Source organism: Nestor notabilis, unplaced genomic scaffold, assembly GCF_000696875.1.
Source record: "Nestor notabilis isolate BGI_N333 unplaced genomic scaffold, ASM69687v1 scaffold9608, whole genome shotgun sequence".
Taxonomy (NCBI): domain Eukaryota; kingdom Metazoa; phylum Chordata; class Aves; order Psittaciformes; family Psittacidae; genus Nestor; species Nestor notabilis.
Genome location: NW_009939730.1, coordinates 2,195 through 23,273, shown reverse-complemented (window position 1 = coordinate 23,273; position 21,079 = coordinate 2,195). Strand labels below are relative to the sequence as shown.

Here is a 21,079-nt window from a genome sequence, read left to right as displayed (position 1 = left end):
TCCCTACACTGCAAAGCCTGGCTCACAACTGGGGACATCTGCTCTCTTCCTTTTTGTACAAAGATCTCAGATAGCTTAATGCCAGCTATTGAGGTTTTCCTGTGTTTATACAAGATGGTGAAAGCTGTATGGTGTTATTGACAAAGCTTCAATTTCCCAGCCCAGGCAAATTCTCCATTGACTTTTGCAATAGAGCAGAGACAAGTTCTCCACTGCACAACAGGCAGTCAAATAATCCTCACACAATTTATCACAAATCTCTTGATCCAGCCTTTGAATTTGGAAGCCTTATATCATGTAAATACATATGAAAGCCTATTAGCTCCTTTGATCATACTAACTTGCTGCTGTGCACAATTGGTTTGAAATCTTTGTCTGAAAAGCCCTATATTAGTGCAAGAAGAGACGCAGGGGAGGGCTTCAGCCTGTCAGAAGAAAATTACTTTTGTGAAGGTGAAGATTTTGTACAATTATCTGATTCAAACATAATTCTTGCTAGTCTAACATGGAAACCAAGTGCAACTATATGATAAAGAGCTCTAGGACACTGCTGAGCCCTCTGCTAGGCTTGTCTTGGGCAGGCAGTGTCTGTGGCTGTAAGATGAACACGGTACATTAAATAGGGGGTGACAAATGGTGGCAGAATAGAAGAGAAGATGATGTCCAGGCCTTGATATCAAAAAATTTATGATCCAAATAGACACAGTGTTTCGGGAAACAAACATGATGTTATTCCTGTTTTAAAGATTTTATCAGTACCTGGTATAGCAAAATTTCTGGATTAAATACTGAGTTTCCAGTTCTGTATCTTCTTTTATCTATGGATTGATTACTCCCTTTCTGAAAGGATCCAGTTTTGTGTTCTTTGAAAATGTGTTGAACAACTCAGGATTTTATATCAACTGCAGTTTCACCTTCACCGTTGACCATATCAATTTCATTGCCTTGAATATGCTGGTCTGGAAGGGATCTCCACCCTATTTCTCCAGACACTGCCTGACATCACATCATCCTTTGAGTAAGCTATTTAGGAAGCTCACTATCCTTGTGAGATCATTCTGGCCTCTGCTGAGACCGGTCCTATTACCTGTCTCCCACATGGACCATTCACCTGACGATTTATTGTTCTTAACCTCTCCAATTAGGTGAAAGGATCAAGACAATGATAGCATTGTTTCTCCTATATAACACATGGGAATTACTGCTTCTACTCATAGATTTCTGCCTCTGCCTTGGTCTTACTGCTTGAGGAGGCTGGAACTGCAGCCTCCCAAAGGAGATATAAAACCCCCTCAAAGCCACTTGTACAAAAACAACTGTATCTCTTATCTGCAAAGACCATATAAGCAGTAAAACACTCAAACTGAGCTGGGCCGAGGCAGGTTTCCACTGTAATTAAATATGAGGATCAGTTATGGGGGGGAGGGAAGAAATCTAACCTTGTTCAAGAAGGGTATTCCAGAGGGATCTGGTTAAAATAATCCGTAAGGCTAATTAGACATGTTATTTTCTTGTTGCTTTTAGGTCCTCTGCATGGTGTTAGATGTTTAATAGTGGCTCTTCCACTAATCACCAGCAAAAGGAAACAAAGACCATCCTCTAAACACTGTGCTGGAATAAAGTTCATTATACCACATCTTCATATGTGCCAGACCCAGTGAGATCAGCGCCTCTATATAGCTCCTTGGTCTCGTTGGTGCTACCAAAATACAGTGGTTCTTCCTTGTTTCATGTGTCTGGCAGTGCTGATGTGCTCTGGTCTTCCTGGAAAAAGCACATCCCACACTGCCTGAAAAATCTGCTAAGCTCCTCGCCCTGCAACTCACACTGCTGTCATACCCTTAGCTGACTGTCAGTCTACACAATTAGAGTTAAGTGCTTTGTTTTTCAAGAGGGAGACAGAGGCTGAGATGAAAGAGCTACACATGCCACATATTTTGCATTTGTACACAAGCTGATTTAGCCTCTTGCAAAGGTTTAAGCAGAGCAGCAGAGCGTCTTCTGGCCACCCTAAAGGACCTTTTTGGCAAAGGGATCCAGTCCTGACATTGCCTCACTGAGCCCTCTGTATTTTATGCAGCAGGCGTGCACAGAGGTGGTTAGAGGAGAATGTAAGTCCCCTTGTAAACCCAACTAAAGTTTGGGAAATGTTTGCTCTGGATATGGCTTTGTGGTTTATGTCAGACAGCAAACTGTTGGCTAATACCCCAGCTAAATGTTTTGGTGCACAGAGCTAAAGCTGCAGAAGTGGGAGGAACCAGGCACACAGGAGACTCAGCGGTCACCAGTTACTTGGCAGTGGCTCTTCCAGAGGACATGAGACCTTATCTTAGGCAGAAAACATGCACATTACAGATTAAGTCCAACTTCAGACCTGCCCTCGTCCTTCTAGGCACAAACATAGAATCAAATGAGGCAGCAAGCATCAGTGGGTAGGCAGGGGAATTGCTTCTTTCCTAACTGAGCTGAGTGACCTGTATGCTTTTCAGCACTGTGGAGGACTGTTTGCTAAAAGAGGCAACAGCTAGGTATTTCCAGTCTTGTGATAATTTGGGAATTGTAAAGAAATAAATAGTTTACCATTTGAATAGAAGAGAGGAAAATAGCAGGGAATGCAAATATCTGAGATCTCTTTTCTCAGAGCAGAGATAATCCAGGAGCTGCCCTTTACCTCCACAGCTGACTGAGATGATTTTGCAATTAGCCAAACTTTCAGATTGCCTCCTGTGAGCTCTGTGGAGAACTCACTGATGCATTAATGCAGCCTTGCTTCTAATTTCTGCCCTTTCAACTCACCTTGATGGCTGCTCCTCCTTGCAAAAACCATGGGAGCCAGGCACAGGTTCATACCTGGACATGCCCTCAATACCCAGGAAAATGCTAGAGAGCTGCTTTATAACAGTTATGACAATGAGGAACAAATGAAGGTAAAGAGAACTCTGCTTCACTGTCTGGGGCTTGCTCCTGGTGTTGGACCCCTGCAAATGCTACTGCATCAATGGCAGTCTCAGGGACTACTGCAGCACAGGTGGTGGGCTTAGAGAGAGAATCTGCTGGTGACCAAGCAAGAAGGCACCCAGGAAGCTCAGCAAGCCCTTTAGCTCAATTAGGTCCTGCAGGGCCACAAAGAAACCTGACTGTCCAGGTGAAAACTGAAGAAATGCATTGCCTCCTTTACAGCAGCAATTCCTTGCTGATGAATGAAAATCACCACAGCCTCACAGGTGGATCTTATCATAGAATCACAGCATCACAGAATGGTTTGGGTTGGAAGGGACCTTAAAGATCATCTAGTTCCAATCCCCTGAAGGACATCTCCCACTAGAACAGGTTGCTCAAAGTTCTATCCAACCTGGCCTTGAACACTGCCAGGGATCTTGTTCTGAGCAGGGATCTTGTTTTAAGCTGGTCTGTGAATATCAGTTTATCTAATACATTCTCTTCACTGAATCCGCATCGTTCCTTGGCGTCTTCAGGGATGCTTATTCTGGTGACCTGCCTGGGCAGAGGAGCATGCGGGGGACAGGATAAGAAATAACCGTAAGGAGGCAAGTGTTACCCAATATAAAATTGGGTTCTCTGTTCTGCTAACCTTTAACTTTCCAAAGAACGTACATCTTTTGTGTCTGGCAGCAGGATACCCACAGCCAGTCTACTCTGCCTGTGTGATGGACTCAGGGGTCTGGAAGAGAGTTATTCCCTAGACATGTGAGCACAGAGTCAGGACGTCACTTGTGTGCGTCTGCTTTCATCTCTGCTGAGTGCTGACACATGCTACTGACACAGAGGGGAATCTCTGGGGTGCCTGTCCCTGAGCACCAGTAGTTGTGCTTGCGCAAGGATGTAGACATGCAAAGTGGCTTCTCAGCATGGGACACATACCTGTTACTGAAGCACTTTGAAGCAAGCTGAGGTCCTCATTATTTTCAGAGCCTGGCAACAGTGTTGTTGCTTCATCTGAGGCTGTTTCTTGTGCTCCTGTGGAGCTGACAGGAGTCCACCCACTCCCAGTCAGTGCACTCCTGCAGGGCCTGGCTTGATTCCGGAATTGCTTTACAGCCCAGGACTGTATTCACACTAGCAATAATTAGCCATGTAAGGAGGATCTGGAGAATATCCTGGAGACCTAATCCTGGCTAGATCTTTGCCAAAGATCAACTCACAGCCCATGGTAACCCCAGGCAGACTTTTCTAAATGCATACTGGAAGGCAAATAAAGGTGGCAGAGAGCAGCTGGAAGCAGGAAAAGATCTCAGATATATGATCAGAGCTATCTTGGTATTTCTTTTAGGTATGAAAAATTTTAATTAAACTTTTCTCTTCATCCCTCAGTGGGTTTTATTTCAAACCTTGCAGGTCATTTTGATGAAGAGACAGTGCTGCACTGCAGACCCCAGAGAGTAAATGGTTTCTCTGATGGACTGTTTGCTGTGGTGGCATTTAGTTATGTTCATCACACCGGCAGCACCTTCAGCCTGACCCTAAAGGGAACCCATTATGAAGAGCATCACTAGAAATTCTGCAAATCACATTGGCCTCAGCAATGGGACTTGCAGGGATAGGTGTGTGCTGTGGGAGGGTACAGTCTGGGAGAGGCATTGGAAAGCCAGGCTTCAGGTTGCTGGTTTGCTAAAAGTCTGAAGACTACCCGAGTTTCTTGAGCATAATGACATGCTCCTTAGTCATGATGGCTTCTTTCCATGGGCTTCCAGAGTTCTGAGCCATGCCAGGTACCTCAGATGCTCTCAGATCTGTGTACTGAAGTTTCCCAGAGATGAATTACCATGTGTAATTGCTGTGATGGATAACGCGGCAAGGTATTGAACAGGGCCCTGGAGTCATTCAGGACCTACATAGGCCCCTTTTGTTCAGATGGAAAATTAAATGATTCTTAAAATAATAAATGTGCACCCTGGAGAGAAATACTCAGCTGCTCCCTCAAGAGGTGCTGTGCTGTTCTTGTGTTGAGCAAGGAATAATGAAGGTAATTGAAAAGTTATTACTTTGGGGGCAAATTTATCTTGGATTGTATAGCCTTGTGAATGCACTTGGCTGGTGAAGAAATCCTTGTATTGCAGCAGGGAGAAGAGCCATTCTTTAGAAAACCAGGCCATCAGACCTGGGGTCAGATTCTGCACTGCTGTGTTCCTTGTCTGGTCACAAAAGTTTTGAGCTAATCCCATGCCAGCTGGTTACACGGTTCTGCCTGACCCAACCAGAGTGAGAGTGTACAAGCTAATGTATGTTACCCAGATTGACACAGGCTAAGACCTCCACTGGACAGGCTGTGGAGGAGAACTTGCTAAGGTGCAGGCAACTGGTCAGGGAAAGAGTGTACTTGGATATAAACAGCAGCCTAAGTGCTGTATGTGAGATGTTGGCCCTAGTCACATCAAGGAGGACTGCAAGGATTTGGCCATGATTCCTCTTGCTGGTATCAGCCAGTCGGTCTCTTCCATGTAATTTTGTCTTCTCTGTGGCTGTAGCCAAATGATGGAGATGGAAGTGGGATGGGAGGACCAGCAGGCACAGAAGAACTGGATGGGCCATCTGGCTTGAAGCACAGTGAGCTGGAGAAAGCTCATGAGAAGTCACTGAGTTGGGGGAGGCAGATGTACAAGGTGAGGTGGAAGGGTTGGGTTTATTTGAACCTGAAGATGAGCAGGCCAAGGAGGGTATCTCTGCTAGCTTCAGCTACTGATGAGGCAACTGAGAGCCAGACTGTGCTCAAAGATGCACAGCAATAGGACAAGCAACCACAGGCAAAGGCTGCAGCAGGGGCAATGCCAATGAGGCAAATGAAAAAACACCTTTATAACAAGAGGTGTGGTTCCAAGACAGGGCAGCAGTGTGGGAACCTGTCTTTGGAAATGCTAAAAACTCAGCAGGACAAGGCCCAGAGCAACATGCCCTAACTTTGAAGTTAGCCCCTTTGTGCAGGGGGGAGGACCAGAGACCACCAGAGGTCCTACCCTGCCTCAGTTGTGATGCTGCTGCTTTGGTGCTGTTTTGAAAAGAGGAGGAATTAAACCTTGCTGGTTCTGCAGAGGCAATGAAGCCATGGGAACTGCACTCTGCCTCACCAGAGTTGTGTCTCAGATTGAGTTCCAGCTGATGAATACTTTTGTGGTTGTACTAAAGGTTTGAAGGGATTTCTGGATTTGTTAGACCAGGCAATGACAGTGACTTTGGCCTGTTCAGCTCAGCAAGGGGTGGGAATCTCCTCCAAGATGCATTGATTCCTTGAGATGTTTTCAGAGATGGTGCAGGAGTCACTGCATAAACATCTAGCATGCAAGTGGTTCCCCCTGCCCTGCACACCCTGAAGAGGGGAAAGCAAGATAAAAACAAAAGGGAAAATTTATTCCCCGGTGTCTGCCTGGGACATGGCCTGGCTGCAGGAAATTTCAAAGCTATGCTTCAAAAAGCAGGTTTTATTTGTTTCTTTCTCCCCCCCATTTGTTTTTAAAAATTAATTCAAATGAAATGAAATTTTTCACATGTTGTGTATGGTTTTTTTTTAGAAAAGCTCTTTAATAATTAGTGTACTCAGAGTAAACAGGCTCTTCATGCTTTATTACCTGATGTATATTATGGCTCCATTAATGTACTGTGGCACTTCTGCCATTTTCCATATTTCAAAATGTTTTAAAGATGGGACTCAAATCATCAACATTAATTGCCAGCAAAACAGAAATAAACCTTCTAAAGGGAAATCATTTTACAGCTCTAATTTGATTAAGTAGTAAAGCTCATTGTTTCCATCTTAGGTGGACAGCAAAAACACAAGGAAAGTTAATATTTATTAATCTTAATGTGTAGGCCAGGTAATTACATTGCCCACTGCAGTAGTGAGGACTGTATGACTCTCGCTTGCTCTCTCGCTGTATGTTTGCACACCTTTCGGGTAAACAGGAAAGAGAGGAGGGTTTGGTGCTAATTAGAGAGATGGAATTCTCTTTCCAAAGGGCTCCTGATTTCAATCATATGCTCAGGACAATGGGTGCAGGTAGGTAATTACGTTGGGTGACAATGGCCAAAAACCAGGAGTGGGTGAGCAGCTTTGGAAGGAGCTGTGACTTAGGCACACAGAAGTATGTGTGTAGGTATGCGCACACACACAGAGTCACACATACACTCTCCACATGTGGTGTTTATTTCCCATACAGAAATCTTTCCAGACTTCCAAAACTGTTTTTTCCTTCATGTTTTTTTTTTCTTCTTTCCCCTTTCCTTGCAGCCTTTAAGGAAATCCAGCTGAGACACGGAGCATCCTACCACTGTGAGCAGGACCAGCACCGCACTCTCACCAGCATGAGCAGTGGGACAGACATGTCAGGGGCATTGCTGGAAGCTGAGTCTTGAGACTAGGAACTTTTAGGGCTGCTGTGACTCTCCCTGTGCAGAGTGTGATATAGGGACAGAGCAAAGGAAGGAGCAGAGCAGATCCGAGTGTGCTGGCTGGCAGGGAGGAGAGGCTGCAGACCAGGAGAGCTTTTGCAGCCAGCGGACAATTGTCTTTCCTTGGATGCTGCTTCGAACCTACCTCAGGACAACCGTGTCTGGAATGCTTTGCCTTCAACAGCTTTACTTGCTACATGTCTGTAAATTTGCTCACTTCCATCACTGCACTGCACATTTGTCAGCATCTTGGCTGATAGACACTGGGTTCTTCTGTAGGAAAGATGCTTTTACAGGGCAGGTGTATGTAAGCAAGATACATATATCAGGGAAAGATCATGACAGCTGCACAGGGCAGTAAAGACCCATCGCTTTGATAAGTCAGAACAGTGCCAGACACAAGGAGCCTTCCTGGCTGGCTCATCTGTGCCTGTGTTGAGCCCACTCTAGTCGTGGGGGCTTCAAGTAGCAAGCAGAGTGCTGCTTTCAGCCAAACCATGTCTGTTCAAATGGTAAGTCTGGCTGGGACCTGCAAAGCCAAGGCAAGGTTGGCCCCACAGCTTTGCAGACCAGGCTAGCTGGCGGTGAGTAGGTACTAAACCTGTGACCTCTGGATCAGCACTGACCCAAATTAACACAAGCTACTTCCAAGAGCATTTGTGGTTGGCATGAGCAAATTTAGACATTTTCTAGCCTCCTCTCAATTGACCCAGTGAAGAAGAAAAGAGCCCCTGAGCATCACAAGTCTACCATTTGATTTCCCCACCAAGCCTGCTCAGCATCTTGCAGGATTGGCCCTCCTGCATCCTGCCTTTTAATTGCTGGCTGATTGTAATATAGGATTTTATTTTCCCTATAATGACTCTTGGGGCCCCCAGATGTTCTGCTCAAGTGTGGTTGCGTCAGCACTAGAGACTGAATGACTGATACCAGCAATTTTTACAGCTTGAAAGAGGAGAAATATGTGAAGGGGATTTAATTTAGCTCCAATATTGTGTCTTCATCTTCAAGACTCTACAAGAAAAAGACACCAAAGGTTATTTTACAACAAGAGGAGGGAGAATTAGCCTGAGAGAGGGACAGATCACCAAGCTGGCTTTCTAATATCAGTTCATTACAGAGGACACATTTGCACAGGCACTTTGCTGCTGCTGTTAATTTAAGCCTGGATGATTAAAAGCTGTAATTGTGCCATTTTAAATAAATGTCCGCTATCTGGATTATTATATTTTTAATTAGTGTGGCTCTGTCAGATGTTTTTATCCCTCTGATTGATTTGTTTATACTCTATTTATTTATAATTCATTGATCTCCCTGACCCTGCTACCTCCCGAGTGTGCAGTTTGGTCATGGTTCCAGCAAATGGAAGAGGGCTGAACCAGAAAAGAGCAAAAGGTACCAGGTCAGGTCTCCCTTATGAGCTCTTCGCAGCTGCTGTTCTTCACCTCCTGACCATGGTGCTCTTCTGCTCTTTGCACTTCCCCAAGGCTGTGGGGGAGGATGAACAGCCTGGAGGACTGACTGGCTATGAGGCAGAATGGAGGAAAACTGAATTGCTGTCCAGCAGACGTCAGGACATGGTGCTGGATGGAGCATCTCAGCACCCCAAGATTTCATCCTGTGTGTTAGGACCCATTCCTTAACCATTGCTTCACAGGCAGGAACCTGCTCCTCTCTCTCTGGGGTACTCTAAACATGTAATATTTCCCTGGTAGAAGACATGGTTCCTGGGAAGGCTGTGTTACATGTGCTGGAAATAGCTCTTCCAGGGCACAGGCCTCCACTGTCCAGAGCTGAGTGCAAAATTCTGCTCTCTTTCTTAACATGTGCCCTTTGTATAAAATCCAGAATAAGAACCTAGCTCCATGCTGGACCATGAGACCCCATTGCATGCTATTTGCTGTCAGGGGCAAGCAAGAATAACTTGCAGATCATTGTCTCGGTGTTCAGGGCACTCCTGACTGCTGCTAAGGGGCACATGTGAGAACATGCTGAGAATATTCAAGAGGCTGCTTGCTCCCAAATAACTCCAGGACTCTGCTGATGCACTTATTCCGTATCACATGTGATGTATGCAGGACAGGGACTGTCACTTGTTCTGACTTTGTGGTGCACCCACTATGGGAGGTTTCTAACTTCTGAAAAGGGCCCTGAGGCACACTGATAATGTGATGCATCATTAATAATCTGCCTGCCTGGCAAATACTGCAAGGCTTCCAAACACTTGACTTTCCCTCATTTTCTACAGCCTTTGGAGTTCCTGAGCAAATGGTTCAGGGCTTCAGCGTTATAGAAGAGGAGTCTGCCTGTATCCCCTGAATATAACATGATCTGTGGCCTCATCATATCAGTGCTGTCTGCTGGTTAACAGCTTTTCCTCTAACAGTGTGACAGATGCAGCACTGCAGTTGCAGTATGGGTCAGGAGGACAGCCTGGTGATAGCACACTGCCAGAGAGGCTTTTGCAAGGGGAACACTATTACTTGGCAAGATTCAGCGTGGACCAAGTGACAGGGCAGTAGATGTACTGATGGAATGATGTTTGCACATCTCTACAGAGCATTTCCAGAACATGATGGAGTGAAAGCTGTAAAAGCAGCTGCTTGAGGGGCACCGGCTACCAGCAAAAAGAGAGCACAGCATTGAAAGAAACCTCTTGAAACAGCATGTCCAGTCGCCTGACCTCACAGCTCAATATGATATCAATTTACTTTTGGAAAGCCACATGAAGAGCAGCCACTTGTGTTGCATGTAAGCTACACAGCCCCAGTCCAGCCTCAAAGCTTATATGCTTTAGCACAAAAAGAGAAGGTGTCCAAGGACAGAACAGGAAGGAATCAAAGAATAGAACTGCAGGGGGCAACGGTCACATTCTCTTGGCGAATCCACCAGCTACCCAGCCAGAAGAGAAGGCGGAAAGTAGATATGGACATACCAGAGCCTGATTTCATTGGTACTGGAGGAGCCCCTGGGCAGGTACAGCACTGGATGAATGGATGGCCATTACTCTGTATCAGCATTAGAGAGAGTTTTCAGCAAACAAGTTATTCTGGCCATTCAGAAAGGGTAATTACACTTTGAGATCTCTGGGGTACTTTTTCTTGTTGGCTGGTAATCAGACTGTGTATTTCTTTTTTCATATTTTAATTAAAAATATTGTTTTGCTATGTTCACCAGGCAGCAACCTTGCTCTGCCCGAGTACAAATGCTTAATAGCATTTTGTAATTGACTGAACTGTCTGCTAATAAATAAGACTTGTAATTTAGTGAGCATCCTTGAAGTGCTTACTGTTATATCTGGCACAAAGCTGAGGACTCCTATCTTCAGGAACTCACAGGCAAGAGGGATATTAAAGACAAATTGTTTTACATAAGAAATGGGAAATGTGGGAAGGATGGGCTGGCATGAGGCAGTCATTCTGCAGTTGTCTACAGCACCTCTGCTCTCTTGAACTCTTTCAGTTTGACAAGAGGAAGTGGGTTTGAAAGCCTATGTCTTAATTGATTTTACTTAATAAAAACCTCACAGAAACTTGTACATATTGCTTTCCTCAATGAATTTCGTATTGCAAACTTTGCCTTTGGTAGGCTTATTGTGCAACTGGTAGTAAGGCAGAGATGCTGTTTGAAAGCTCCAATCTCTTCAGGCAGCTGCCAGCTTGGAACCAGGGCACTCTTAGTCTGATACTTTAATAATCATGAACGTTTTGACAGCTAGAAAATCCCATGTCAGAAGAGCCCCTGCAGATGTTGTCCTGTCAGGGTCAGTACCCTGACTGGTTCACTGCCCTGTGCCCTGGCCAGATTTGCATGCTCCTGGCTCAACTTTGCCCCAAGGCATCAGTCTCACACGCCTTATTTTTTTAAAGGCTAAAATGTTGTGCTGTGACATGGAAACACAAGGGCTTTGGACTGTGGAAACACGTAAACCCTATACCTGTTCTCTGCAGCGCAGAGGGAACCTGGGAGACCCTATTCCCTTTGCCTAAGTTACATATCTCCTGGTCTTAAGACCTGTTTCCTCTCTGGCTTTAGGAAGAGCAGCAATTTGCTCTTCTTTCTATTTACCTGCACCCCTTGGGGAAGGGATCAGTCTTTGCTTACTCACTCAAGGAGCCCAGTCTGAGCTGGAATGACATCTCCCTAGGTACACACATGCTTTTAATGCTCACCAGCTGACTGCCTGTGCCCCAGCACTACCTGCCCTACTCTTAGCTCTTCTGAACAACAGCAACAGAGACATCAACCAGAAACTGAGACTGTTTGTTTGGGGCTGCAGACCCAGGGTGCCAGCTCACAGTTAACTCACCCAGTATTCATGCTGGAGTTTTTTCTTTATTGGTTTGTGGTTCTTGTCATCCAATCATTGATGTATGTGTGGAGGAAGGCTGGCTAGTTCTGAGGTCCTTGTGCTATTTCTGCTGGTGGTTTCTCATGCTCCCATGGACACCACTGGTGCGCGGTCCAGAAAAGGAGGAAGAAGCATGGTACTGGCATCCTTCCAGGAAAGCTAACTGGCAGGGAGCCTGACATGGGCTGTCTTGCTCTCAAGGCTGTGTTGCTACTGCAGGTGAATGGCAAGTTTTCCAGGTGGTAGGAATGGCATCACCTCCTTCCCCTTTGTGGTCCCTCCTTGTATCCCTGTTGATCTAAGGGGAGATGCTTCCACCTCAGGGGACATCCCCAAGGGAGGAGGAGGAGGAAGAGGAAGGTGCTCTCTGGTGCCTTATTCTGTCTGGATGTTGGCCAGGCCTTGCTTCACATAGCTCTGCAAGAAGAGAGGGAGGTTTTCTAAGACTCCAGCTTTTCCTTGAGACATTTTTTCTTACATTCATATAAGTCCTCTTGACCCTCCCTCAAACTCTCCTAGAAGCAAATTTTCTAGAAGATGCTCTCTCTGGAACATCACCTATTTTGTCCTTTGCAACCCTGTGAGCTGCCCTGGGGCTCTCCTTCCTTGCTCGTACAGCTGTTTTATTTGCCCCCTGCTTGATAACAGGACTGACTGTCTTTTGGAGGTAAGCTTCCACCTCTGAACCAGCTGAATCGCCAATCAGGGTGAGGTGGTCCAGGATCTTCACTCCTTTCAGCTTGCACAAGTGGTGCAGCAGAGTTTTCAGGGCCCACAGCGGGAGTTTGTTTGTGTGCTGCCTTAGTGTTTCATTTGGGAGCGCCTTCATCAGCATGTCGGCATCCAGCAGGATTTCATCCAGATTGATGGTGTTGATGGTGGCTGGGAGAAGCTGCGTGGTCTTCAACAGGCACTTGGCCAGCAGGTCAGAAAACTCACCTGGGGTGCCCTCAGCGGTCAGGCTGTCTTGAAGCAGCTTCAACAAGGCACAGATAATTCTCGTCTGGTCAGATTTTTCCAGTACCCTTTTCATGAGGACATTAATAGACTGTATGAGCTTCTGATCTTTCTCTGGATGTCCATCCAGAAAATCTACCATTAAGGTAGAGAGACTGCTTATTACATCCTTAAGCACTTCCACTGAGGCCTCCTGAGCCAGCTTATTCTCTCGGAAGACACAGGTACAGGCCTGAATGACACAGTTACATTGCAGAATGATTTGTTCCTTACCCCATTTCTTGTCTACTTCCTGTTGCTGGTTGATAAACTTGAGTGATTGAAAGCTGGCTGCGAGGAACAAATTAATGTGCCCAGACATGGCTTCTACGTTGTTCTCTCTCAGGATCTCCTCAATTGCTTTCATTGCCTGGATGCTGGTGTCAGTGTCATCACTGCTAATGCGACAAATAAGGGAATTAATGGTGGAGGTGATGTTATGACATGTGTCATCAGTGTCTAAGGAGATAGGCAGGGTTTGGAATTCGGGGATTGTTTCTAACTGTATGATACCCTTCAGTCTAAAGAGACTGTATTTTCTGGAGACCAGCCTGCTCACTTGCTCACCTACCTGTGGAGGTAGTGTCTGGGGATGTACCATATTGAAATTTCCTCCTTGAGAAGTGTTGGGCTCTGTCTTTGAGGGTGCATCTCCTGCATGCTTACAGGTTACTTCAGATCTTGTGTTTGAATCGTGCTGAGGTTTCTCACTGAAATGCTTTGCTGAGGAAACTCTTGACCTGTAGGGTTCCTGTTTTGCAGTCTGTCCCAGCATCCTCATTTGTTCTTCAGGAAGATCCCCAATCATTTTGAACAGGGCTTCCCCATGAGTTCTGCAAGCTGTAACCATAATGTTTAGAGCAGCTCTATGAACAGCACTGTGCTGGTCTCCAAGGAAAGCAGCTATTCTCTTCAAGGCTTTGCTAGGACTTGGCTCACACACATCCAAGCCATAGGTTTCAAGGAGATAGCCCATCTCCACCAGGCAGCCTTCCTGTTGCTTAGTGTTACTGGATTTGATGCCTTCCACAAGGAAGCCAAACACCTTCTTAGGTGGATATATCAGGCACATTCTCTTCAGGATGGCATGCACCAATCTGAGAACAGTTTGCCTTGGCTCTCCCATCTTCAGGATCAGGTACGGCAGAAAGGAAATGGCCTCATTGTTCATCAGCTGGTACTTTTCTTGGATCAGCAAGGTTAGCAGCAGATTGAGGTAATCTAGACTCTTGATAAGGACCCATGTGTTGGTGTCAAAGAAACGCAGGGTGAGCCATTTCAAGATCAGATCCAGACAGCTGATAACTCCTTCCTTCTCTATCTCTAAATGCCTGGTCATGATGGCCAAGGCTTTGATGTGGTGAGGGAAGCTAGAGTGGAACAATTCCACCTGGAAGCTGCTGGACACACAGCCGCTCATCTGAGCTTTCAGCTGCTTAACATATCTGTTGCTGGGAGCTGTGAAGTTCCACTGCAGCACTTTGCTGTTTTTCTCATCTCTCATTCTCTGCTCTTTCCCCTTGGGGACAACGATGAAGATAGGTGCCAGTTTGCTGACCCCATCCTTCTTAGTGGAATTCATTTCTGCTTTTTCCTTGGCTAAACCTGTGTCTTTCAGGACTGTTTCTCCAGACTCCAGCTCCTTGGGACCTTGGTTCTCCTCTCTGCTGGTTTTGGGTGCTGCATTTTTAGCTGATGCGTGTGAAGACAAGGTTGTTGCTGCGGGTGGTGTGATTAGAACAGAGGAGAAAGTGGTAGTGGTGGTGACTCTAGGGCGTCTGGAAAGTGACTTAGCAGAAGCAGTGGACTTGGCTGACAGACTGTCATTGACATTCTCTAGTATCGCAAGGACATGGGCCTTTGCAGCTGCCTTCAGCCCACTGGTGGCTTCGGCCATCTTCTTAAAGCCAAGGTGCATTATGAAGAACGGCAGGGCTGCCTGTGAGGCTCTCTGCACATCCCTGTTGCTGTCCTGGAGGGAAGAGTAGATGTGAGGTACACACCAAAGCAGGTCCGAGGGAGCTGACTTGAGCATTGGCAGCTGTTCAGCCAGCCACTGCACTAGCTCTTGCTTCTGTAAAGGCAGTTCTTCACCTGGATCTTCGGAAATGTCCTGGCCATCAAGCCACTCCAAGATGTTCATCTGTGCAGCCCAAGCATTCACAGCAGCCAGGGCGGCAGCTCTCACGCTGCTCTTGCTTTCCCTAAACAGAGCAATGAGGGGAAAGCCCAAGTCCTTCATGTGCTGTTTGACATTTGAACCCATGGCTGTGGACAGTTGCTGGAGGACCCTTAGGGTCATCTGTACCAGGGTGGGGTTTGGGTCGCAGAGACAAGCCCTCAGGGCTCTTGGGAGCTCTCCTATGTTTGGCTGGATGAATCTGGCATCCTGAAGGATGCCTGCAACCTCTTCCAGGCCCTCCCTCTGGATGGTCCAGTTCTTCTTGAGCAGCTTTGACACCAATTCTGGTGTGATTCTGTCACTAATGTCTATGGATTTAGTCCTTCTGTGATTCCCTGGGTCCTCCTGGCCCCTGACATCTGGGCATAACTTGGGGTTGGCACGACTGGGAATTGGTGGGACCTGTCCATGCAGCTTCTTCAGCTCAGCATCTATCTGGGGAAGGAGGGGCAGCTCTTCACTCTCAATCAGTGTTCTCAAGGACTCTCCCATGTACAGGTAAATAACACCCAGCAAGGTGATGGCTGATCTCTGCACACCTGAGTGAACAACAGCAAGAGCGATCTTCAGGGTCTCAACCAGTGCCTTGGCCTGCATCCCTTCAAAGCCAAACTCCAGAATTGCTTTTGACAGCCAGTCCAAGATCTTGGAATGGATCCTGGAGTTATTCTGTGAGAAGGCCAATGACATAGCTGTCTTTGCAGTCCAAGGCAATGAACATGCCTCTGCTATAGCTGTTAGGGTTCCTTGAGCGTTGCTGCTGCATAGCACATCTCCCACCATTTCCACCACACTTTCCAAGGCAATTTGAGCAGATGTTCTAGAGAAGTTCGCTTTCTGGGCTAGCAAAGTGATGGTGTGAAGCTTCTTCTGCATCACCTGGAGCTTTGTTTCTTCGTGTCCTTGTAACAGCAGTCTCATCAGGGCTTGGCATGGTATCTCACTTTTTTTCATCTCCCTGACAGTCTTCTGAATGGTATCCATGCTGGAAATCCTCTCTTTCCAATTGTTGCTTTCCAAATGTTGTATGCAGGTTTCAGGGAGAAGAGCAGCTGCCTTTTCCCTAAACTCTTCTGCTGAGAGCTCCGGTTCAAACATGTTGCTTGAGCTCAATATTCCTGTTTGCTGCTGGCTTCTGTGCTTCCAGGGACAGTTGGGTTTCCTTCCAAGGACCCTAAACCAGGAGAAAGAGAGTATTACTGGGTATCTCTGCTGTCTCCATGCTGATGGAGATGTTAGGGCAGCAGCTTTGGGCTGCATGTAGCCATGGAGCAGCCCTGGAGAGCACCATCCATTGTGAGGTTGGTGCAACTCTAGCTGTGCTGAGGGGACAGGCCACAGGGAGCCACACTGGTGTGGTGGTGTCCCATTGCCACAAGCAGTTACTGCTCTTCCTACAGTGGAGTCTGAGACTCTAAAGTCCAAAAGTGCCACCACCATGGGCCATCTGGTCCCCATAGCCCTTCCTACCTCTGCCCCTGCTGTAGCTGTTTAAACTGTGAAGTTTCAGAAAAGCTGACTGAATAAGGACTTGTCTTGCAAACAATAAAAAATGCCAGGGGAAGAAGATTTGCATGGAAGCAATTTCTTACAGGTTGCTGTTAGAGCAAACCCCACTGCATTCAACCCTAGAGTAGTTCACTTACTTTCATGTTAATTAACTTTTTTCTAACCCACTAAAAATTGACACCTCGACATGAGAAATGAATAGCAGGCACTTAGTTTTGGGGAAAATTTTTGTCGGTGTAGACCCCTGTCTCCAGACCATCTTCTGTGGTGAGGTTGTAGCCAGAGATCAGATAGCCCCTGGCACACAGGACATCCATCCTAAGCCTCTGTTTTTAGATATAGACCATAAATAGGGCAATCTGTGCTCTTTGGCTCTCTCTGCTGGCGGCAGTGTACCCCATTCTGGGGCTTGTGCTCAGAAATGTCCCCCCACATTGTATCCTTTGGGGAACAGGCTGGCAGAGAGGAGCAGAGACGCAGGGAAAGAAATATTGTATTTAAACCTCTGGGAAGAATCACATACTCTGACAAGGACAACAAATAAAAAAGGGGAAAAAAGAGGCAGCAGCAAAGATTTACAACAGAGCCTTGCAAATGTGACAGCCAGTTTCCAGGGGCATCCTTTTTCTTCCTTAAACCTCAGTCCCAAGCAAAAGGAGAGATTTTTCTTGAAGGGAGAACACAGATCTGTGTAAAGGAGCAAACGCTCTACCTCAGGGCACAGCAGCACGGGCTGATTACAGCTCCAGGAGGGATTCACTGACTTTTGCTCTGTGCCCAAGGGATCTCCTAACGAGGGTTGAAGGATGAGCAAGGGAGGGACCAGGAGCATCTCTTGACTCACCTATTGGGAATGCTTTGCCAGGGCTGGAGGCCAGGAACGCGTCCTTTCTCCGCACCACAGAGCACTCCAGGCTGCTGGCTGCAAGAGCCAGCTGCATGGGAGGGGGAGGCAGGCAGTGGAAAGCATGAGGAGGGATGCTTTGGCACTGTGTGTGAGACCAAGTCCCTCTTTCTCTGGTCCAGCAGCCAACACAAGTGATGAACAGACTCTGGGTTTGAGTGCATCATTTTATACTTTCTCAGTAGGAAATACTGGGTACCTTCACTAAATTAGTTTTGTTAATTGAACGACCAGGTGGGTTTCTTTGTCAGATGACGCTGGAAATACTATTCTATGGCACAAACTGGTATTTGTACAATACATATGAGAAAAACAACAATTTTTGTGACCTTGTTAAATTTTTTCTTGTGTTCTACAAGCTGTTTATAGGGTAAATCTCCTAAGAGTGGGATTCAAAAAAATCATCTGAGGTACATAATAACCAGTCATTCTCGGAGGTGCAATTACATGTTGGCAAAAGATAACAAATAATTCCCTAATAAAACAAAGACAAAGGAGAAGGAACTACTGAATGTAAGTGAGTTTTATTGCATTATTCTGGTGAGAAGCTGTCAGAGTCAGAAGGTGTTCAGAGAGAGCAGAGAGTACAGTCTGTTCCTTTATCAAAATAACTTTTATTGCCTAGGTATAGCTTTTCTCACCCTGGTCTATAAACATCCTGCTGCTTTCCTTTCAGAGAATTAGGACTTGGTCGCAGCAGCAAGTGCTCTTTCTAAATGCTTGTTGCTGACCAATACAGGGGCTGCGGGTTGATCTGATGCTCCCCAGAGGTGCTGGGAGTTGGGCAGGATGGAAAGGAGGAAGATTCCTGTGGTGAGAACTGGTCCAGGAATGTGACATGCTCCTGGTGGCTCTGGATCAGTGATGGAGTGACGGTGTAATGCTTGCTAGGAGCCACGGAGGCAAAGTAGAGGCAAAGTAAAGGCAAAGGAACGGCAGAGCACCCTACAGGCTGTTCTGGGTGAAGGGTAGCTGTGTCCGTGGGTCCAGGGTCTTGGTCTTTTCTGTGGAGCCAAAAGGAGTTGACTGGTCCCAGAGCGGTCCTAGGCAATGAGATCTAGATCCCACATATATTTCCTCTGCACCACAGTTAGGATCACTTGAAGCTATCTGTCCCTAACAAGCCTTCTGGGCCAAGGAAGACTTGTCTTTTTTACTAATTTGGGCTGCATATAAATAAAATCCTGGTCTGCTTGCTGGAGCAAATGACCCCAGCCTGCGTCATTAATCAGAGAGTTTGCTTCTGGGGATGGCTGAGAAGCTTGTCACTGGCTTCCCATTGGGGAATATGTGTTTCCAGGTCTTATACAACCTTTGCTGGTTTTCATTAAAAACTTCTCTTCAGACAGCAGTTTCAAGCCCTGTTATGTGGCTTCTCATGGACATCTCGCTGTACTGCCTCAGATGAATCACTGGGTTGAAGGTACCAGCTGGGATGGGGTTTGTTCTGGGTCTGCCTGTGCAGACCCAGGTCTTGCACTGAGTGCAAGAGAGGAGATGAATCAGCCATGTGTGGATCATCATAGCCCCTAACCTCCCTCAGACCTCTGCTGAGGCTGCTCCTCTGTGGAGCCTCAGCTCTGGGCCGCAGAGAACGTCATTTGAAAACCTCTCACAAAACCTACTCTTCCTTCAGCAGCCTGTGGGACCTGAACACACCAATGCACTCATCCCAGGCTCAGCCTTGCCCAGCAAGAGTCTTCCCAGTCCAGGACTCTGTTTTGTGGCTGCATCACCAGGGATTAAATATAGTAATTTAATCTTTTTACTCCATAATTCCTACCTATCACAGAGAAATGAGAAATCTTTCTTTGTCTTTCTAGTCTTCTTAACTCAGCCAGGCAAGACTGTCTCTGGCATTGTGTTTGTATGGCTCCCAGCACCTGGATTGCTGGTGCTGCTGCAGTGCAATTACATGTGGTGATACTGTATTTAATACCCTAGGAATTGTCTCCCCAGACTCCATGAGCTCCTGAGTTGGTGGAAGGATCAGGTTTGTCTTTCTGCCTCTGAATTGAGGATATTCACACATATCTCCACCAGTTTATCTTCATTAAGCTTTGCAGAAGCTGCCGTGATGTGACGCCAGCTGTATTGCTGAAACAGGCTGGTATAGAGTGTGAATCACTTTGTCTTTAATTCCTGCTTGTGGTCGAGGATCATCTGCATCCCTAATTGTGATAAGTTTCACTCCAGCAATTGGCAGGATTAAACTCCCTTCAGAAGCACTGGCTGAGCACTGACCAGGAGGAAAAACCTCAGGCGAGTAGTGATCTATTTATATCCCACGAAAGACGGACTCAGTGCATAAGAATATGCAAGCTCCTGGCACCTCCAGCCCCAATTCTGTTCCTATAGCTGCCATCTTGAGGCTGTCTCAGCACTGAAGAATTAGTTACTTTATGAAAGCTAAGTGAAACCTCAGTCAAGACAGGTACAAGCAGACAGGGATGGGGATGTCTCTGCTTTAAAGAATCCCCTAAAATCTGTTCCCTGATGATGCACAGCAGCCAGGGAATCAGACATGAGCTAGGACTGTTGCTTTCTCCTCACAGACTCTTCCTCCACACTTTCAAACAGTGTCTGTTTTTAGGGCAGAGAAATGGTCTACATTACCTGTGTTTATCAAACATCTTTTTGGTGGATTCCCCCGCCCCGGCACTGCCAGCCCTGCCCCTCTCCCAAGGGTGAGTTAATCCTGCACCTTTCAGAGCTGCACCAGCCACAGAAACCCAGGGGTGAAAAAGGGTGTCCTGTGTGCTGGGGCTCTCCCACTGCCCCCCCAGAGTGCCTGGAGTGCCATTCATTACCCAGTCTACAAAGCACTCAGCTGTGGTAAAGAGGGCAGAGCTCTTATCCCCACCACACTGCATGTGGGGCAATGAGGAAAAGGACTGTGCATATCCCCAGGTAACACCACAAACCTATCCCTCTTACAAGGGATGAGGAGAGGAGACTTGCAGGAGCTGGGGAGATGCAGGATCATGTCGCAGCAAGGCTTGTCCAGAGGGTGCAGGATCCAGCTTCTTCAGCAGCAGACAGGCGGGGAGCAGACAGCCTTTCCCCCTGCTTCCAGCACAGGCAGTAGCCGTGGCTGTCCTGTTGCAGGGAGCAAGGGCAGCATCCAGTCCTGCCTCTGGGCTCAGAGGGGCAGATGCCAGCAGCTCCCTTCCCCTTGCTTGTTACCAGTCAGCTGTGGAGCAGCCCAGCTGAGCCCTGCTGTGTGTCAGCATGGCAGAGCTGGGATTTCATGTTGCCACTGCTATACCTTCCAATGACAAGGGATTCACCTGACCCCAGCTCGAATCTAACAAACCTCTACCCACAGGGAAAGGAGGCACAAACAAAGAACAAAGGCAGTGGCCCATTAGCCATCAAGAATGATGCCCCGTAGAGAGCTATGCTCAGCATAGACCAGAGGCAACTGAACACGCCCTCAGTTGGGGAATTCACCTCTACCAGGAGCATGCTCAGCCCTCTACTCATAAACATCTCTAAGATCCCCCATTTGTCACCTTTCCTTCACATATGATGGCTCCAAAATGTTTGTTACCTTTAATCCTGAATAATGAATTTCTCATCAAAGTAACACCTCTCCCAATGCAGGATGCATGCTGTACGGCGCCGACTCACCCACGACTGCTTGTCACAAACCAGCGTGGCCAGAAAGGAAACAGACTCTGCAAAAGCCTGAAGATTTCTCTTCATTGAGATAAACATGTCTTTTTCCAGTTGC

The 21,079-nt window shown here is 46.8% G+C and overlaps 1 protein-coding gene across 1 annotated transcript; it reads right to left on the bottom strand.

Annotated features, from left to right (window-relative positions):
* Nucleotides 1-12,127: 12,127 nt before the first annotated feature.
* On the bottom strand, nucleotides 12,128-16,028 carry LOC104409972 (cytoskeleton-associated protein 5-like). Its single transcript, XM_010020016.1, has 4 exons — nucleotides 13,460-16,028; nucleotides 13,119-13,207; nucleotides 12,408-12,941; nucleotides 12,128-12,169 (listed from the first exon to the last, which is right to left on the bottom strand). The coding sequence occupies exons 1-4, from the start codon at nucleotides 16,026-16,028 to the stop codon at nucleotides 12,128-12,130; spliced, it is 3,234 nt and encodes a 1,077-aa protein (XP_010018318.1).
* Nucleotides 16,029-21,079: the final 5,051 nt, after the last annotated feature.

What these genes read in the sequence shown, in the direction of transcription:
- LOC104409972 (XM_010020016.1), bottom strand. Translation starts at nt 16,028, where the DNA reads ATGTTTGAACCGGAGCTCTCAGCAGAAGAGTTTAGGGAAAAGGCAGCT. An exon ending in TTCCTCAGCAAAGCATTTCA is followed by an intron (nt 13,208 to 13,459) that starts GTGAGAAACCTC and finishes CTATCTCCTTAG; the next exon opens with ACACTGATGACACATGTCAT. An exon ending in ACACTGACACCAGCATCCAG is followed by an intron (nt 12,942 to 13,118) that starts GCAATGAAAGCA and finishes TGTGTCATTCAG; the next exon opens with GCCTGTACCTGTGTCTTCCG.